General features: G+C 34.0%; 1 protein-coding gene across 10 annotated transcripts in view; it reads left to right on the plus strand.

Annotated features, from left to right (window-relative positions):
- PCDH15 (protocadherin related 15) overlaps positions 1–18,157 on the plus strand; it is an 801,855-nt gene that overhangs the window by 601,228 nt on the left and 182,470 nt on the right. For all 10 annotated transcript variants that reach the window (XM_063103018.1, XM_063103019.1, XM_063103017.1 and 7 more), the window contains one exon: positions 3,417–3,533. In XM_063103018.1, coding sequence (XP_062959088.1) covers positions 3,417–3,533 — 117 coding nt within the window. The remainder of the gene's footprint in view (positions 1–3,416; positions 3,534–18,157) is intronic.

The following is an 18,157-nucleotide window of genomic DNA, read 5'->3' on the forward strand; positions in this document are numbered from 1 at the left end:
AAAAAGATGAAAGAATTTGATAACTTGTAGTTTAGAGAGACCCATGCAAAACAGAAAATAATTTGTTTGGCAAGTAGAGAAGCCAAGAGGAAATAAAGAGCAGAAGGCTGATAAAATGAGAAACAGCAAATACAGAGTGTCTGGTAGTGGAAAACAAAGCCAGTAACAGGAAGAAGAATCAACTGTATAGTCTGCCAGGGAAGAGTAGGTATCAGTTCTATAAGCCTCAAGGGATGTTGGAGGACAGGACAGCCAAATAGTTCAATATGGGTATTGCTAACACTAGACAATACTACAGAAACAGCTGAAGCCACCTACTGCCTTATACCATCAGTGTCTCCTCACAGAGCATGCGTTTGATTTTAAGATGAGGGCCAGTATTTGCTGTATTTTCATCATTTTTTAAAAGATTATCAAGCTATACTGGTTAGTACTTCCTATTTATCTTCTAAATAGAAAATTTTTTATACAGAGCAATTTTGACCTGTGATTACAGAAAATCACATTTTTATCATCTGTTTCTCTTTATGTTTTGTGGAACTTCAACTTGCCATTTATTTGCAAATTTGCCTGCAAGTTCTTGTCTCCTGGTATGCTCATTAAAAATATTCCTTGTCTATTTTATAGTCTGCCAAAGTAGAAATGGTTTCTGTAATTCTTTTTGACTTAAATTTAGAAAATAAATAAATGAAACTCATATTTTCTTCCTGCCAGCTAACTATACCTTCAGGTACAGTTTTATTTGTTTGATACATGAAAACAAATTGTGATCCTTACTAATACAACATTTTTTAAAGAAAAGCATGGTGTCCTAGTTGAAAACCATGATAACATTCAGAATACTCTTTTGAGACATGAAAACTAATTTTTGTTCAGACCAACAAAAATTATAACCACAGGAAGCAAACTATTATGGGTTTTAATGGTAAAAAAATTGAACAGAAATGTTTCTTTTTGCCAATACTACCCTCTAGTGGAATAATAGGCGATAGAAATGGGTATGGCTTGGGGAGTTGAGCTTATCTTTACAACATAATAGAACATTTGCACAAGCAGATTTATGTACATTTTTCTTCAGATGTCCCTGAAGCAGATATATAATGAACTATTGATTATGCTTGTTGACATTGCATTTTAATAAATTTTCTCACTCAAAATAGTGCATTGTGGAAGAACTATGTGCATCTGGCTGCATAATTTAGCCACAATAAAAGATTATAATCCCCAAATATGTACAACATGACTTCAAAAGAAATACTGTTACAATAACTAGATTGATTTATTCTTCATCCTGTCAACGACAAGCAAAATAAAGGGAGAGGAGTACCAATCTTTTAATGGTCTTCAGTTACTTAAAACCTCAGGTTCGCATCTAATCAGTTTGTGAGGCCAGATTGTAAAAGCATCCACAGTGCATTCAGTAAGAAGGTGATTCTATTGAATACTTCCCTAGCAAGGAAGTACTGTATTCAACATTGTAAAGAGCTCTACTAACGTAATTGGAAAAGCATATATATGTATTTTTTTCCTTAAGAATCAAATTTTTCAAAAGGTACATTGTAACATTAAAGTTTTAAATTTCTCCTGAGCTGAGGAGGAAGAAAATTCATAGGAACATATTGAGAGTGTTGAGCTTTGGTAACTCATACAAGGAAAAATTGCAATGTTGGACTCCTTTTTTAACCTTCAGAAGTTGCAATTTAAGGGTGCAAGAGGATTTTCAACTCTTTAGTTACAAGATCCACTCATAAAATTAATTGCACCCTTGAAAAAAAACAGGACAAAGTTTGCATGCAAATATTTTATGTATTTAATCTCTGCCTGGAACCTCAAGATCAATATCTTACACAGCCCTCGTGGTTACAGAGAACCAGTGCTTCCTGGGTTCATTCACTTGCTCAGATTCTAAAGTCAATAATTTAGAAAGGAAGTCTTCTTTTTCGTAGAAGAGGTTGTAAGCACTGCATGCCAAAACAGAGAAAATGATATGTTTTATTTTTTAGTCTCGCTTAACATTTGAGACCTCATTTCTTATTAGAGTATGCAGGTTTATTCACATTCAGTACTCAGGAGTCTACTTTATTGTGAACATAAAGAAAGCTATGTTTGATTATAAGAGATAATCGTCCTGACCTCTTTGCAAAAAAAAGTTTACTATCAGTTAATTTGTGTTTCTGATGTGTGCTGCATGGGAAAATTGTTGCATCTGAACAAATACCAGACTATTTAGAATATTATTTTCTTTCGTTTTTGATAATACGTGAGAAAAAAGGTGACTTAGAGGGGAAGAATAGATAATTTAGAAATTTAGTTTTGTACCCAAAAATGTTTGACATGAAGTACCCAAAATACTGCAATGTGTAATGATTATTTAAGAAAAAGGTCAGCCATGTTAATCAGCATTACTTACTGAGAAAAAAATGATATACAATTCTCTATAAAAGGTAAAATGGTTCAGAAAAAAATCATCTTGCTCTCAGGGAATTTTATTTATTATTTCGGCTCTTCCAAATAAGTAGATTAATTTAGTCAAAATCACTAACCTATCTGTGGATCGATGTCTTTACTAGTCAAATGGCAGTTCAGTGACACGAAGACAGGGACATTTTTTTCTTGAATCACCTCAGTATCCCCAATGCCTACCCCTGACCCATAAAAATGGGAGGGACTTGATGAATATTTATTTAATGAGTGACACTACATGAGTAACAATGCAAATTTATCTCCAAATTGTTCAAATAAAATAAGATGCATATAAATTGCTTTGAAAAAAATCCTTAAGTAAATTAACATTGTTTTCTGTCTATAAGTACATCTAATCTTAAATGCCATGTTGTAGTGTGCTGCAGGGAGAACCTTCTTTCAACATGCCACATTTGTAAAAATATAAATTGGCATCACAGAATATTTCACGGTTTGCATTTAAAATGTTCTAATTATGCCAAGTATATAAAGTAATTAGTAGTTGCTACAGAAACATATAAAATGCTTTTTAAAAAAGCAACTACAAAATATTTTTTTTAAACTGTCTTTTACTGCTGCCTCATAGAATGGCACTCTTTCAGAAATTTGTTCCTACTTGTTTTGAAAGGGTTAAATTTTATGCCATACCGTTAGAATTTTCCTGGAGAAAATATCAAGAGTCACTTCAGTCTCTGAAAGATGTATTTTTTAGGGGTGACAGACTGTTTATTCCAGTGGAATGGCCTTTGGTTGATACTACACAGGTGAATATCGCATAGGAGCTCTGGCAGTTTCCTCTGGGGTGAGAGTCTGAAGTGAGAGCAATGGAATTGAGAAGATGAGAGGCTGACGGTGGCGAGTGGGTTGCGTGACACAAAGAGCAGAAGTCAATCTAGTAGCTGTCTCTAAACCAGTTTCAGCTGAAGCACTCAACTCTTACTTGTGTTTTACAGGATATGAATGATTATCCTCCTGTATTTAGTAAACGAATCTACAAAGGGATGGTGGCTCCAGATGCAGTGAAGGGTACCCCTATCACAACAGTATATGCTGAAGACGCGGACCCTCCTGTAAGTAGAAGACATTGATCGATACTCTGAACTGTAGTGAGACAAATCTTTAACACTCATTAATAACCCAGTTCCCCAGACAGCAAAGGTGGTCCATGCGAGTCTCACTCTATTGACTCATTCATGCTATGTTCTCTGTATCCACAAGTATCAAGCATATTCTGAATGATTGAACCTTGGCAATTAGGGATATGCTTTTGGCTTTACCAGAATTCAAATTTTACTATTCACCAATTTATCTAACACTAATAATAAGTATATGTGGAAAGAATGGTCTATATTTGGAATCACTATTATTTGGGCCCTTTATTTAGAACTATGAAAGTTTAGCTCAGTCTGAATAGGTTTTAAATTTATGTATTTTCCATTTTATATGACTTTTTAAAATTTTGTTAGCAAACTCTAAATCAACACATGACATAAAACTTATCTTTTACGTGTTTATTTTGGTAAACTAAAATCTTAATATTGCTTTCAGAACATACTTAATAGATTCTTTTATTATACAGAATTTTGCCTCTTTTGACGTATCCTAAATCATTTTTCATGGCAGAGGGTTTGCAGTTAAAATATTGTAGCGGAAGGGATGCAAATTTTTCTTAATCTTAATGTATTAAAATAGTATATGAAGGTAATAGTACCTATATAAAATTGCTTGCGATAAATATCTTGAGTGCCATATAAATATTAATTATTATTCTCATAAAGGTGAATATTTAAATTTTTACTTTGAGTGAGTTCACACTGTAAGTCGGTGGCTGATAAATTCTAGAAAAATGTAAGTAAAATAATAAAATGAACTATTTTGAAAGAGTTAGAAAATAGAAAAAAAACTGAATTTTATAAGTGATTCAGAAGTTCTGTTTCCTGTTGCTAATATAAATGGCATTTCTGTAATGCTGTTTATTGAATAAATGGTAAATGGCAGTCATAACATTTTTCAACTACAATTGTGACAAGCCGTATAAACTCTATTGTGACTTTAAGGGCTTGAAAAATAATAATGTTAACATGAAAGTGATGACCTTTAACTCAGAAGCTCCTTCTCTTATGTGTGTTAAAATGTCTTTGAAAGTGATTTATTGCATCTTGGGAAATATGATAGGCAAAATTTTACAGCCAGTAGTGATGGTGAATGTGAAATTGGCTATTTATCTGTTTTTTAAGTAAAGTGTCACAGGTACAAAATACTTTAAAATTAGGACTTGCATTTAATTTTATTCAGCACGTGTATTTTGAGCATCAACTACATACTGGTCATTGTGCCCAGCATTTTTTTTTTTTCTCTCAAGAAACTGGCAATCTCAGAGGCAACACAGAACTACAAATAGAAAGTATAACATACCATATTAAATGAGTGCAAGCAAACACACTATATTAGTATACGCAGATTTCTAAGAAATTTTTATTAGCATAGAATTTAAGGTAGTGTTATGTTTATTAATAATAAGAAACTAAAAGTAGCACTGCTGTTCACCTATGTAAGACAGACCTCAAAGTCTTAGTATAGATGATGAAATTCTTACTTCACTTTCAGCATCTGTGACTTTTGTACAAGCTTGACATTCAGATCACATCCACCAATATGAGAGAAGTTGTCTGGGTCTGTTGTCTGTTCTGTAAAGAAGATAAATTACTTATCTAGAGTATTTATCTAGAGATAAGGTCCTATCTTTACACTCTGAAGCTCTTTTACAAAATTTACTAGGCTTCAATTTCATATTTCTTTGAAAGAAGTTTTTAATTCTGCATTTCCAGTCGTAATTTTTAACATTTAATATCTGATGCTGGTTTTTCAATAGATAAAAGGTAGATGCCAGTCATTCAATTGAAATGCTGAATATGCTTTATTCAATTACTGAATATATATTTATCAGACTTAGTTTTGATCCTTGAAACACTAACAATCTTTTGGTATAACTATTATTCAGAATTGAGCTTTTGACTCACTGCAGCAAATTGGGTCTCTGAAATTAGCATAGTTGTAGCTTGGCTGTGTTCACACCAATCTGAAATAAAAGTTCAATTCCATGAATATTTTCAGAAGATAAATACTATATTACATAATTTTCAAAAAAAAATTATTATTGATTTTTACTGCTGTAATATTTGTTGGTGCCATAAAGGCAGAGTAAGTATTTTTTTGATAGGCTTGCCATGTGTTTTCTACCTGATACTGTTATAAATTTTTTTAAAATAGAAGAAAATACTTTCAATTTTATGTCATTCAGGGCTCCTGTGTCAGTTTGACTACTTAGAGCTGTGAACACTGTATGTTTATTTAATGGTCTCTCTTCCAAACTAGAATGTAAGGTCTTTGAGGTCAGAAGTCAAACCTTATTCAAGTTTGTATTTTCACAGCTAATTCTAAGCCTGGTTCTTAGTAGTCTGCTAGAAAATATTTGTTAAATAATTGAATAAATTAATTCTATATTCTTTGGAATTGATCAAATGTATGAGTTTCAGAAATTTAGTTACTTGTGACCCTGGAAAATTTTCTTAATGCCTTCAAGCTTTAGTTTGCCCATTTTAGGGCTAAAAGAAGTAAATGGGGTGACACAGATATGAGGGTACTTCAAAAGATGCATGGAAAGATTTGTATTATCTTTTAATTCTATTTCTCCTAGATGTTTTTGAAGTACTTTTGTATATGCTTAGCACAGCTTCTGCACCCTCATATAATAGATATTACCACTATTCGGCAATAATAGTTTTCATCTAGGGAGGTTGACCACACACATCTTCTTCAAGGTCTCCTGCTCCTTTGGAATGAAGTGGGAACTACCAATTTTAACTAGAGAATAGCAACAACAAAAATCTTTGAAGTTTCAGATGGAGAAACTTGTAAGGGTCTGAAAGCCAGGGAGAGAGAGAGAGCAATGCTGCTGAATATAAATTAAGAATTATAAAATGCATGTTTGAGGAAAACTAAAGTGCTCTAGAGGAAGAAAATAATCTTCCAGGGATTCTCTTTACACCCAAAGAATTAAAACGTTAGGACTTGTTTTTTTCTGCCTGGCTTTTCTGACAACATTGACATTACATAGTTCACATGAGATGTGAGTACTGAATAACTGACAACTTTACATATTAAAAGTTGCTAAACTTTTCTTTCTGCTCACCAAAGACTTCTCACTCCAAACTTTCAAAAAACAAAGCTGTGAGTGTAATTTCCATTTGCACATCTTAGTTCTTTCTGAAAATGTTGGCCAAACCCCAAGATATGGGAGTTCTCTTTGTGGTCAGGGGTTAATGACTGACAGAGTAGTGCCTTTTGTGCGTGTGTGGCCAAGGAACATTGGGATAAACAAATGAAGTTCATTTTTTGCTCATTTCCAGGAAGTAAAGTATGGGAACCCATGAAGGCTTAATTTTTCATTATTGTACCTTTCTTTCCAACTAATGCATTTCAAGATTTTATAAGATACTTTTTTTGAGACTTTTTTATTTTTATAAGATTCTTGTTTAAAGTAAAGCAGTAATTGGAAAATGTTTAATGTTAGTATTTTTGACAAACTAGTTTGCATACATATATAATATTGTGAAAATTATGTAGACATTTAAGACTTCTTTTTTCAGTTAATGATATTGATTTATGAAATAAATATGCACCATAAAAAAAGATCTTGTAAGTTCTCACTAGTAATTGGCTTTAAAATCAGTTCCTAAATACTGCGAGTATTCTCACTTTACTTTTTGTCAGAAAGTACATTTATAAAGAGACAATAACTGCAAGTATGAAGTATTTTCTTTCCCTCTGTTGAGATTTTGAGAGTTATCTTAGTCTTTCAGAATTCAGAAAAGCTACCTGAGGAATTATTTGCAAAGTGTTTTCACATGTGGCTTTTAACAACCTCTCAATCATTCAGGGAAACTTTTGTTGATCTCTAGAGAGTGAAAAAGGTACCTCATGTTTTATTAAGATGTCATGATGTTACCGAATAATACCAGGTAAGGATAGCCATCTTCTCAAAATGCTTAACTCCCAAATGATCTTTCTGTTGTAATCTATTAGCATAGGGTAAAATAGTAGAACGAAAGTAGCAACCACCTTCACCCATAATTTGCTGCTTGCTTGTTGTGAGCAATAGTTAAAACAATGCAGGCCCAGGAGTTTGATAAGATTGTATTTTAATTTCTGGATAATATAGCTTTTCTGTATGATTTTCCATTAATATTTCTACTGATCTGTTTTTTATCACTCATCACATACTGGCTTGTATTGTTATGCTGTATAGATTTAGGTTATTGCTAGGAATGTAGCAGAAATTCTGATTTTAAAGATCAGCAGCTACAAACTATGATTGCTGACCCTGGAGCATGAGGGGGGAATGTACACAGCTTAGTGGGTTTTTTTGTGTGTTTTTTTGTTTGTTTGTTTGTTTTTTCCCTTCACATCAAAGCTGTTAGGGAAATAATCAGGAACTGTTTTCATCATGAATGTCAGCTTGTGAAAACTGAGATGATGGAGGCCCAGGCTGAGTCCCTTTGGTTTCAAATAATTAATTAGAAAGAAAGCACACTAGGAAACAGTTGGGGCTTGATCTTTAAAATGGCAATGGGTTATAATTAGATTTGAAAGTGTAAATGGGTGCAAAAGAGAAGGGTTTATAAGATTTATACATGATTAACATCTATAAAAGGACTATATAAGTGTTGCAAAAATAGGGTCATTTGATTCCTTTTGGTGGCATAGTCAAGTACAATTACATTGTTAATATTATTTGAGATCAATATCAGAATGAACTGTTTCAGATGTAAATATTGCTCTTCTAATATAAAAACTGCCATGCTTACCAGAGCTAAAAGGGTGTTTTTCTTTTACTGAAAATGGAAATGTGTACAAAGGTTGTTTTAACCTTTACAAAAGTGTCAACCTACAACCCATAATGTGTCAATAGTTTACATCATATTTTCTTTTTTTTTGGTGGGTATAAACCTCATGGCATCAGGGTTCTAATGCATGTAAACAAGACAGGTTTCCAAGGGAACTGAGTAAAATATAATAGGCTTTCTCATGGGCTTACCCTTAGGCCTCCCTTATGGATTTACTGATGTGCTTTAACTCTGATTTCCTATCAGAAGAAATAAGAACGTAACCTCAACAACGGTATCTTGGTTTCTCATAACGTAGATTCCTGGCCTTAACCCCTTCTAAGCTAAGCCAGTAGTAGCTCTTGGCATTAACGTTATCCAATTTGCAATTCTTCCATATTCCTGAATGATGGTTGTGTTTAGGCAGTAAATTTATAATCAAACATAGGCCTAACACCAACTAGACATGCAAACGAACAACAGGTACATGAAAAAATGCTCAACATCACTAAACATCAGGGAAATGCAAATCAAAACCACATTGAGATATCATTTCACCACAGTTAGACTGGCTATTACCAAAAAAAGAGACTAGCAAATGCTGGTGAGGATATGGAGAAAGAGAAACCCTTCTACACTGTTGGTGGGACTGTAAATTAACACAGTCATTATGGAAAACAGTATGGAGGTTTCTCAAACAACTACAGAGAGAACTACCATATGATCTAGCAATCCCACTACTGAGTATATGTCCAAAGGAATGGAAATCATGTCAAAAGGATACCTGCACTCCTACACTCATCACAGTTCTATATACAATAGCCAAGATACGAAATCCCATTTCATTGGTGGATGATTGGGTAAGGATAATGTGGTATATATGCACAGTAGAATACTACTCAGCCATTAAAAAAGAATGAAATTCTGCCATTGGCAGCAACATGGACCTTTGAGAAAATTATATTAAGTGAAATAAGCCAGACACAGAAAGAGAAATGCTGCATGTCCTTACTCATAAGTGGGAGCTGAGAGAGAGAGAGAGAGCGCAAGAGAGAGAGAAGAAAGAAAGAAAGAAAGAAAGAAAGAAAGAAAGAAAGAAAGAAAGAAAGAAAGAAAGAAAGAAAGAAAGAAAGAAAGAAAATAAAAAGAAAGAAAGAAAGAAAGAAAGAAAATAAAGAATCACAACAATGCATTGAACTTTCAGAAGGAGAGAGCAAATCTTTCACCACTAGAGGTGGGAAAGAGGGAAAGGGAGGGGTGTTAGGGAGAATATGGGTTAGAAATACAAAGAATGATTACAATTATGATCACAAAGAATGGATAATGACAAAAGTGCTAATAGTACTGATTTGCTAATCACATATTGAACATAAATGCTGACAGTAAACTCTGTACTCCATAAGTATGTACAATCAAAATAAATGAATAAATAAATGAATAAATAAATGAATGAATGAATAAATAAATAAATAAATAAATAATAAAAATATAAGGGAATTAATTTAAGTGAGTATAGAAGAAATTGGAATGGAAATATATCCAAAAATTGTAGTCAAAACATTTATGTTCATGAATTTATGTAACATGATTTGAACTATTTATAGTTCAATAAATGCTGGCTATTTAAAAGAACATATTAGATCTGTGTTTAGAAGCTTGTTCGTAGACATGCAATGTGACAAGTATGGTTTTATGAGACCCTGTTTATTATACAGAAAATGTAATGTTACAAAAGACTTACAAACAGGGCAGTGACAAACTCAAAACTACATATTAGTAACAAATAATTCCTGTAATATGCAGTCTTCATTGAATGAGATAATAAATCAAAGCCAGGAGGCTAGTTATTGCCTTCATTTAACTATGAAAAAACAAGATGGGCAATGGAAATAGAGAAATTAAAAAATACTTAAAAACAATTCAAATGGTAGAATTGATAGTGATCAAGCAAGAGGGTTTGAAGATCACAGAAAGAATAAAGGCACAATCAAAAGTGAATCAGGAGCTTCTAGCTGGAGTGATAAAGATAGTCATGACAGTAGTTGGTAGAAATAAGGTAGATAGAAGAGAAAGCTATTTTAGGGAGAAAATAATGATACCATTTTTAGGACAAATTAAATTTGAAATGACTTCAAAATATCTAAATGCAAGTATCTATAGAATGAAAGAAGTTGCCCAATTTTCACCCACCTCCCTCCCTCCCATCTCCCCACCCCCACCATTAGCATGGATGAGGAGAAAAATTAAGTCAGGACATAGCTAGTAAAGGAGTGATACTTGGCAGATCTATCCAGGAACCATAGTGCAGGGCTGGCAAGAAGCTTATCTCCTGCCCAGAGTTACAGGTTCATTAAACCAAGGAGCAAATGATATCTAACTCTGAAAAGAGGCTAGAGGCAGATGGCAGTATGGGGCCAAGATCTCCTTTGCACAAGTCAACAACACCATGAGGAGGACTTGAGGACTTGAGATATTGGGTTATCACAGCTTCTGTGATCCAATGCCTGGACAATCTGGCTTCATTTAAAGGACCAGGGATGGAACAGACAGAAAATATCAGACTAAGGGCTTAGAAAAGAAATGTGAACATAGGAGTCACCCAAATAGAAATTAGGGTTAGGGTTAGTGATACACCACATCAACAAAATTAAGTACAAAAAACATATAATTATCTCAATAGATGCAGAAAAAGCATTTGACAAGATTCTACATCTCTTCATAATAAAGATTCTCAGCAAATTAGGTATAGAAGGAAAATATCTCAACACAGTTAAAGCCATATATAACAAACCCATTGACAATGTCATCCTGAATGGTGAAATCACTTAATCCAGGAACAAAACAAGTGCCCACACTCACCACTCTATTTATCATAGTATTGGAAGTACTAGCCAGAGCAATCAGGCGAGAGAAATAAATAAAGGCACCTGGATTAGAAAAGATAAAGTCAAACTGTCCCTGTTTGCAGATGGCATGATCCTATGTATATATCAATACTTAAAGATTCTACCAAAAACCTCAAAGAGCTGATAAACAATTTCAATAAAGTTGCAGGATACAAAATCAACATGCATAAATCATTAGCTTTTTATACTCCAACAACAAACTATCAGAAAAAGAAATCAAGAAAGTAAGCCCCTTTACAATAGTCACCAAAAGAATAAAATACCTAGGAATAAATTGAACCAAGCAGGTTAAAGATCTTTGTAACAAAAACTACAAATCACTCACACAAAAAAATGGAAAGATAGTCCACGTTCATGGATTGGAAGAACTAACAATGTGAAAATGTCTATACTACCCAAAGCTACCTACAAATTCAATGAAAACCCCATCAAAATACCAATGACATTCTTCACAGAAATAGAAAATACAATCCTAACATTCATATGAAACAAATGGAACAACAAAATACCCCAAATAGCCAAAGTAATCCTGAGCAATAAATAAATAAATAAATAAATAAAAATAACAGTAAAAGCCAAAAACATTACACTACCTATCTTCAAATTATACTACAAAGCTATAGTAACCAAAACAGCATGGTTAGCATAAAGAGAGACACTGGAATCAATGGAACAGAATAGAGAACCCAAATCAACACACATACTTACAGGCAAATAATCTTCAACAAAGGCACCAAGAACATACTTTGGGGAAAAGCCTGCCTCTTCAATAAATGGTGCCAGATAAACTAGACATCCATATGTAGAAGAGTGAACCTAAACCTGCATCTCTCACCGTATACCAAAATCAACTCAAAAGGGATTAAAGAGTATGAAATATAGGACCTGACATTATAAAATTTCTAAAAGAAAACGGAAGAAACACTTCAGGAAGTAGGACTGGGCAAAGACTTTATGAATAAGACCCCACAAGCAAGGCAACAAAAGAAAAAAAAAAATAAACAAATGGGATTATATCAAACTAATGAATTTCTACACAGCAAAAGGAACAATTAGCAGACAACCTACAGAATGAGAGAAAACATTTGCAAACTATGCATTGGACGAGGGATTAATATCCAGAATATAAAAGGAACTCAAACAATTAAGCAATAAGAAAACAAGTAACTAGATTTAAAAAATGGGCCAAGGAGTTGAATAAGCATTTCTCAAAGGAAGTTATGCCAAATGGCCAATAGACACATAAAAAAATGCTCAGCACCACTAAGCATCAGGAAATGTAAATCAAAACCTCATTGAAATATCATCTCACCCCAGTTAGACTGGCTGTTATCAAAAAGAGAGAGAATAACAAATGCTAGCAAGGATGCAAAGAAAGGGGACCCTTCCTATGCTGTTGGTGAGGCTATGAATTTGTGCAGCCATTATGAAAAACGGTATGGAGATTTCTCAAACAACTCCAAGTAAAACTGCCATATGATTCAGCAATTCCACTGCTGGGTATATACCCAAAGAATGGAAATCCTCACATCAAAGGGATATCTGCACAACCATGTGTATCACAACTATAATTAAAATAGCCAAAAGTTGGAACCAGCCTAAATGACCATTGACAGAGAACTGGATAAGGAAAATGCGGTATATATACTCAATAGAATACTATTCTACCATAAAAAGTAATGAGATTCTGCCATTAGTAGCAACATGGATGAACTTTAAGAAAATTATGTCAAGTGAAATAAGCCAGGCACAGAAAGAGAAATACTGCATGCCCTCACTCATAAGTGGGGGCTAAATAAATAAATATATAAGAAAGATAAATGCAAAAATCACAATAATACATAGAACTTCCAAAAGGAGATATAAAATGTGGGAGAGGGAGACAGGCTGGGTGGGTTAGTGAGAAATTAGTAAAGGGCCACAAAAAAGATGAAATTGTGTAATGTTGAATATAGTAATGATCCTGATTTGAGCATCACATATTGCACACGTATATTGATATTCAGTGCAGTACCCCACAGATATGTACCATCAATTATGTTTCAATTAAAAATAATTAAATTAGAAAGTTTTAAACCACAAAAAAGAAAAAAAAAACAAAACAGGAGTTCAAGCTATGAGAGTAAGTATATTCTCCAATAAAAAGAAAAAAAAATAGTAAGATAAGTAAAAACTTGGAAATAAACCCTCAGAGGATTTTGGGGGCAGAAGAGAAAGTTCAGGGGCAGAAGAGAAAGGCAGGACTGAGAAGGCAGAAGAGAAATCTGCTAGTGATGTGGTGCAGATGAAAAGATATTGACAATGAAGAGAAGGAATGAGTGGTGAAGAACTTTGCGGAGAGGGCAAAGAAAATTAAGTCTAAATAAATGAGTTCTATTGATTAAAAACTCATGGATAACCTCATAGTAAATTGGCTGCTGGTTTCCTGATGCTGCTTCCTTATGCTTTTATTTTTCATGAGTCTGAGTTATTTGGGATATAACTTTTATTTAGGGGTCACTATTTTTGTCTTGACCCTATCAGTTTATTTTTACTATATTTTCTTTGAAGAATTACTTATGTACATTCTCTATAAAAATTATTTATAACATCATAGTTATATTTCCTAGACATTTACAACAGCTTATACTTCTTTCCATATTTAAGCCTATATATGATTTATGACATTGCTTTCATGTTCTAACCCATTCATTTTTAAACTCGTTTTGTTGCATCTCTTGGTTTATTGGTAACTGTCTTTAATTTTTTGAGGATATATTCTTTGTGAATTCTTATAGGAAATTTTCTTTTGATTATGCATATAACATGCAAGTTGACAGGAACATAAGAGTCTTGAGTTAAAACGTGTGCCCTTTAAAACTATACATATGCTTTTCCACTAATTTCTGTTATTTAACCTTATAGAAGTGTACAGTCAAAGGCTGGCCGGTTAGCTCAGCTGGCTAGAGTGTGGTGTTGTAACACCTGTATCCCCATACCAGCCAGGCACCAGAAAAAAAGAGAAATGTAGAAGTGTGAGGTAAAATAATAATAATAATAATAATTATTATTATTATTATTATCATTACTATTATTATTTTACTTTTAGGCATGTTGTTTTTACTTGCTTGTAAGAATCTCCATTCTTTAAATTAAGGTTTTTGCTAGCATATACTAAGGTATTCTTTTCTCCGTATTAATTATGTCTGGTATATGATGGCCCCTTGTGTGCAAACTTGCATAGTCTATGAGTTCAAGAAAGTTTTACTGGCTTCAGGAGTGTAGGCTCTGGAGAGAGTCTGTCTGGTTTCAACTCCAAAAGCTCCACTGACTAGCCTCGCGACCTCGGGGAATTCCTTTAGTCACTGTGCCCCTCAGTTCTTGAATCTGGAAAATGAAAACAGAAATAGCACAGCTAAAACTTTTTACCTTTTTAAAAACTTTTTCCCTTTTTCCTCCCATTTCCCCCTTTCTCCAGCCCCTGCTTTTCTGAATTTGACTATTCTCTCTGTTTGTCTGAGTTTGACTATTTTAGCGACCTCATATAAGCGGAATCGTGCAGTATTTTTCCTGTGAATGGTTTATTTCACTCAACAGAATGTCCTCTAGACTCATCCATGTTGTCAACGATGGCAGTATTTCCTTCTTTTAGAAGCTGGATAATAATCCTTTCTATGTATATACCACATTTTCTTTATCCACTCATCTTTCAATGGACCTTTAGGTGGTTTTCACATTTTTTGGATATTGTGGATAATGCTGCAGTGCACATGGGAGTATAAATATCACTCTGAGATCCTGATTTCAAGTCTTTTTAATAAATTCCAAAAAATGAGATTGCTAGGTCATTTTTTTAAAAATTTTGAGAAAACTCCCTACTGTTTTCCACAATGGTGGCCTTATTTTGTATTCCCATGAACAGTGTACCAATTTCTCCACATCCTTGCTAACATTGTTTACGATTTTTTTTTGATGATAGCCATCCTACAGGTGTTACATGATACCTCATCGTGGTTTTGACTTTCATTTTCCTGATTACTGGTAATGTTGGACATGTTTTCATATACCTGTTGGCCACTTGTATGTCATCTTTGACGAAATGTCTCTTGAAATCTTTTGCCCATTTTTTTAATTGGGTTATTTGGTTGTTGTGTTTTGTTTGTTTTGTTGCTATTGTTTTAGCAATCAGATGCACAATATTAGGCCTATAGTTGACAGTACTATACTGTACACTTAAAATTTTTTTTAGAGAGTAGATCTCATGTTATGTGTTCTTACCACAATAAACATAAAAATAGTTCTTACTTTGTAGGACTGGTGTGAGAATTAAGTTGTGTCATTTATGTGGAGCAGTGGGTACCGACAGTACAGTAAATACTCAATAAATATTAACTGTCATTGTTTTTATGTTTACTCTGGTCTTTTTCATGCTTTGAGTCTCTGAGATCTGTCTTCCATGCTTATTGTTTATAATCTGTTTCCTTCTCTTTGTCTTTTTTCTCTGCATTCTGAGAAATCCTGTGAAGGTCAGAGGTCCAGTAACCTGAGCATGGCTTGGGTGGCAGGGTAGTATAAGGTATTGGGCAGGAGAAAGGCAATGGGCCTCTCCATCATCATCATGACAACTTTTTCCCCACTTGATCTCTTCTCCGGGTTTGTTTTGAATGTAAGTATCAGAGCTGAGTGTTCTGTATCCAGGTTTCTATTTGACCAGACAACCCTTGTAGCTACATGCTGCAGCTTTTCTGGCTTCATACCTGGCTCTTCCACCCACCATGATCATACAGAACCCTTCACCCCATTGTTTCCCAACCCCCAGCCATCTTTACCACAGAGTCAAGAGTCTCAAAGCATTTGAGAAAATTCTAGTATCAGGAAAATTATCTGTTATATTGGTGACTTTCCAATATATTAGAGAGATTTCCACACAGCTGTGATCATTATTTAGTGTGAAGTATCCTGTGAACTTCCAGCAGAGCAGGATTTGATGAACACATAGCAACAAGAACAGAGTGTAAGAACTAGTATCCAGTGAAAATAGTGAGAAAACAGAAAGTGATTACATAAAGTTTTGGGGTTTTTTATGCATATAGCATCAGTCAAGTCTTCCTACAAAAATACTGCTTAGTGAATAACACCAACATCTCACTGGTTCACAATAGCAAAGACTGATATTTTTATTTATCGGTCTGTGAGGCAACTAAGGGTTGGCTGTCCTTGGTATCTAGCTGCAGGTTGTGTTCACGTCTCTTCCACCTGTCTTTTCCTTCAGGGACCCATTAAGCCAGCTCTTCACATGGTGAGTACAGAATCACAACAGAACTTGCCTAATCACATGATCACTTGTAAAGCCTCAGGCCAAGTGTCACAGTCGTTCACGTCCCATTCACCAAAGCAAGTCACTTGCTCTAGCCCAAAATCAATGGGACAGGAAGTGGTGAAAGGGGAGTAGATATTTGTTTAACATTAATATAACAGACTAGTTAAACCATAACAGACTAGTTAAAAGATACTCCTTAAATACATTAAAATGGTTGCCTTTAGTGGAAAAGGAAGAATGAGAGAGGTAGGAGTATAACAGGAGATAAAAGAGTAAATAAATATGCCTTGCAGAACCAATGCTGATAATGTTCCATAAACTATAGATTGTATTAAACTCGAACCTCTGCTTCTGAGGTGCAAACAAAATAAAAAATCTCTCAATATTTACTGTGTGTGTGTGTGTGTGTGTGTGTGCATCTAATATTATTTAAAGAGCATTTATTATATAAGAGACCCTGGGTTAAGAAACGAGGATTAAAACTGTCATGTTTCCTACCCTTAGAATTTCAAACTTAAAGAGATAGAAAGTAATCAAAAATCAATCAAGTAAATAGAAATGACAAATCAGGAAAAGCTCTAAGAAAGAAATGTTGAAACCAGCTAAGAGGGAGCCAGATTGTATCTAGTGAGTCAAGGAAGATTCTGGAGTAAGTGACTCTAAGCGGAGGTCTGAAGGATATGCCAAAGCGAAGTGGCACGACACAAGTATCAGGCTGCAAAGGAGGAGGAGAAAATAAGTTTCTAAAACCAAAAGGATGCTATTTTTCAGCAGGCTGGAGGGGGAAATCTGAGTTGAATCATTTGGAGTCTGGTAAATCATGAAGACAGTGTTAAGCATTCTTGTTTTATCCCAAGAAAACTCGTAGGGTTTTAAGGCAGAGGGAACAGGATCACTAAACACTAGCTCTGGTACAGGTTCATCCGATTTTTAAATTCCTTTGATTATCTGAGTTGGTTTGGGTGAGGCATTTGAAATTGTGCCCCTGTTATCTCTATAAACTTTTAACAACTGTGTCTAAATGAAATTTTGCAAGGAATGTGTTATTTGTTATTTGATGTTTTTCGTAGTTCTGTTATGTTTACCTTTGAAAAATATATTTCACGAAAGACTTAGTGGTAAGTAATGTTAAAGCAAATATTTCTTAGTTCTTTAATAGATATGTTAATAGTGTATCTGTAGAAACAGAATTATATACACATATTATATTAAATAAGTGGCATCTGACATAACAAACTTGTCTGTAAGAGTGTTAATTCACTATGTTGTTAAAACACATTAGTCACTCCAGGTGTTAAGGATGGGAGCAGGGAGGAGAAAGAAAAAAATCACATGATCTTCTCAGTGGTTGCATGGAGAGTTTGACCTGCTGTTTTTCCTAGTCTCTTTCTTGTAAGGTTATCTTAGCATCCAGTTAGATCCTCTAAAAAATAACTAAATCATATGGCAGGAAAAAATAGTGCAAACAATTTTATGGTAATTCCCAATGTAAATCATATTTAAGAAATTTGTGAATTACACTGTTACAAAAAAAGGAGAGAGGCTGCTGCATTCAAGGACTCTGGGAGAAAGAATTTTGGAAACCTTGTCAGGGAGAAAAATCT

This window comes from Cynocephalus volans, chromosome 7, assembly GCF_027409185.1.
Source record: "Cynocephalus volans isolate mCynVol1 chromosome 7, mCynVol1.pri, whole genome shotgun sequence".
Taxonomy (NCBI): domain Eukaryota; kingdom Metazoa; phylum Chordata; class Mammalia; order Dermoptera; family Cynocephalidae; genus Cynocephalus; species Cynocephalus volans.